Below are 2,629 nucleotides of genomic sequence, written 5' to 3'. Positions count from 1 at the left end.
AGGTGTTTGATAGATGTTTACAGTTTGATAGAGACTTTTCATTTTAAATTGGACAACAAAGTTCTATTATAGATGTTTACAGTTTCATTATACTAACCGCTAACTACTAATTCTACCGTAAAAAAAATAATAAAAAGTAAATAACTTTTGACCTAGCAGTGTATACGCCTTAGAATATTCAGTGCATGTGTAAATCATTCTAAAAAATCATTAAATCGACTCGAGTTTCACTTTATGTAATGATGTTCATTCCCACACACGTATCATTTAACTACTAGTCCATTACAATGTTCTCTCACATTTACATATTCAAGAAAGAAACGAACGACTTCTCCCTAAAGTTACTCATGTGATCAGTGTGGGCTTGTTTTCTATATATAAAAAAATATATATGATGATCATATCCCTAAAATTTAAAAACAAAATGTTTATTGTTTTTTTAACTATAATGCACAGCCATAGTAACGAAGTGATCCTAAAGACATAATAAAAGGAACAAGGCCAATATAGTAGAACTCAACTGGGGAATAGCGCAACTGCTATTGTTCCGACCATGGTGGGTTCCAGTCTTCCGGTGGGCACCCCCTGCATATACAGGGATAACAAGAGGCCCTGCACCTCCACTTTCTCCTCTTGAACCAACACTATGAGCCTCACCACCACCACCACCACCATGGGCATGACCACCACCACCACCATGACCGCCACCACCACCACCACCATGACCGCCACCTCCTCCACGTCTATCAACATAGTTCACTCCCCCTGACCAATGTTAAAGATACATAACATAAATTGTACCTTATCAGATGTAGTTTTTTGAATCTTTGTAAGGAAGATAAGAACAAAAATGAAAGGGATAAACAATGTTCCAGTACCATGGACAATTTTTGAAGGATTTGAGGATGCATGAAGGTGAAGACATACCAAAAATAATGTTAATATTCCCGTCGTTGCCTTCCTCATTTTCTTCGTATTCGTGTTTTGTGTTTGAATCTTATTGTGCCATATATATTATATGATTTTAGAGTAACTTTTTTGAAGCTTATGGGACATGTGTTGTATACCTTGGCACATAAGCAAAGATTTATTCTTTTCTTTTCTTTTTTTTTTTTTTTTTTTTTTTTTTTTTCAGCTTTACCTTTTTTTCTTCTTGAGTAACCTATTGGTTTGTTGAATTTATAATGCTCAAAGTGACATGTGTCAATTAATTTAGTTTAATTTATTTATTTTGGCAAATAATTGTTTTCATTAACCAAGTTCACATTTGATAACATTGATTTTGATAAACTTTAGATCTTCTGCCATATACTATGTCGTGTACTTTCAAACATGCGATTTGCACCTTAACAAGTGTTTCTATACAATTTAATGCTGTTACAAAAAAACTAATAATAATAATAATAATAATAATAATAATAATAATAATAATAATAATAATAATAATAAAAGCGAAATCCCCGATAAAGTTATAATATTTTGAATTAGTTTACGGTTTAACTTAATTTTTATTTTTTAAATAAAAAATTGCTAATTATTTTATATTTTACCCAAATTAACAAAACAATCTTTATTTTTTCCAATAGAAAATGACATATTATTGTATAAAATTAAATAATCAGAACTTTTCTGTTCAAAAAACAAATGTTATAATTAATAAGTAAACTAACCTAAAATATTAAGACTTTATCGAAGGTGGATTTCCCCTTACTACTATTATTATTATTATTAAATTTTGGTAACAACAAGAAATAATATAAAAATACTTGTGATGTGAAAAGCGTATGTTAGAGAGTACATGCCATAGGACTTTAAATCCACCCCTATCTTTTTTTCTTGCCGCAAGTACCACTTAACGAAGTCACCGCCACCCGCTAATTGTGTCGCTACTATTGCATAGTATACAACCAGATCCATGTGTTATGTTTAAAATGATCCAAGGCATACAAAAGAAATGTTAATCACCGTCTTTACTTAGATAGAGTTGTATATGTGTGACAGCTATCGCCACCATCCTTTAAAACACTATTCTATGAATTCTGGATCTTGGAAATGGTAGGAACTATTGGGATGCAAGCCAAATCCCACATCAATATCAATAAGGCTATCAGGAGTGGAAGGAGAAAGACGCGTGGGAGCTAACGTGTCAGCCCCTTTCACGCGTGAACACCGCCCCACCTTCTGGTGGGTGTCTTGTTCCGTGAAGCTGGAGACGGATGAAGACGGGAGATTTGATTGGGGATACTTTTTGATCGTTGCTTTCTTGACCGTTTGTAAAAAAAAATATGTAACAACCAAAAATTTCAACAAATTTTTAACTTTTCAAAACATTCCATTTTCATAATGTTATTACAAAAAGGTTTTCAATACATTTATTATCAGAGTATTCCCAGAACCATATCATAAAACATAAACACGAGGAGCGGTACGATCACGCCTTTGCCTTGCCACGGTCTCCAGAAGAACCTGAAAAACATTAAACCACAACTGTAAGCCCGAAAGCTTAGTGAGATACCCCCAAAATACCAACCACATATACCATACACACATAACATGCTATATCATAACAAATCACAGAACAACCATGGATATCGGGTCTATTGTGTGATTAGTCCGCCGTATCGGGCCT

The 2,629-nt window shown here is 33.4% G+C and overlaps 1 protein-coding gene across 1 annotated transcript; it reads right to left on the bottom strand.

Annotated features, from left to right (window-relative positions):
• Positions 1-231: 231 nt before the first annotated feature.
• On the bottom strand, positions 232-996 carry LOC145001889 (uncharacterized). Its single transcript, XM_078961221.1, has 2 exons — positions 879-996; positions 232-765 (listed from the first exon to the last, which is right to left on the bottom strand). The coding sequence occupies exons 1-2, from the start codon at positions 964-966 to the stop codon at positions 476-478; spliced, it is 378 nt and encodes a 125-aa protein (XP_078817347.1). The 5' UTR covers positions 967-996; the 3' UTR covers positions 232-475.
• Between the last annotated feature and the right edge of the window lie 1,633 nt (positions 997-2,629).

The sequence above is a fragment of the Lactuca saligna genome, chromosome 6 (genome assembly GCF_052625555.1).
Source record: "Lactuca saligna cultivar CGN05327 chromosome 6, ASM5262555v1, whole genome shotgun sequence".
Taxonomy (NCBI): domain Eukaryota; kingdom Viridiplantae; phylum Streptophyta; class Magnoliopsida; order Asterales; family Asteraceae; genus Lactuca; species Lactuca saligna.
This window is presented reverse-complemented; position numbering and strand designations above follow the sequence as displayed.

Excerpts from the sequence above, each read along its gene's own strand:
- LOC145001889 (XM_078961221.1), bottom strand. The coding sequence starts at position 966 with ATGAGGAAGGCAACGACGGGAATATTAACATTATTTTTGGTATGTCTT. Across the intron at positions 766-878 it reads TCCTTCAAAAATTGTCCATG|GGGGAGTGAACTATGTTGAT; the intron begins GTACTGGAACAT and ends AACATTGGTCAG.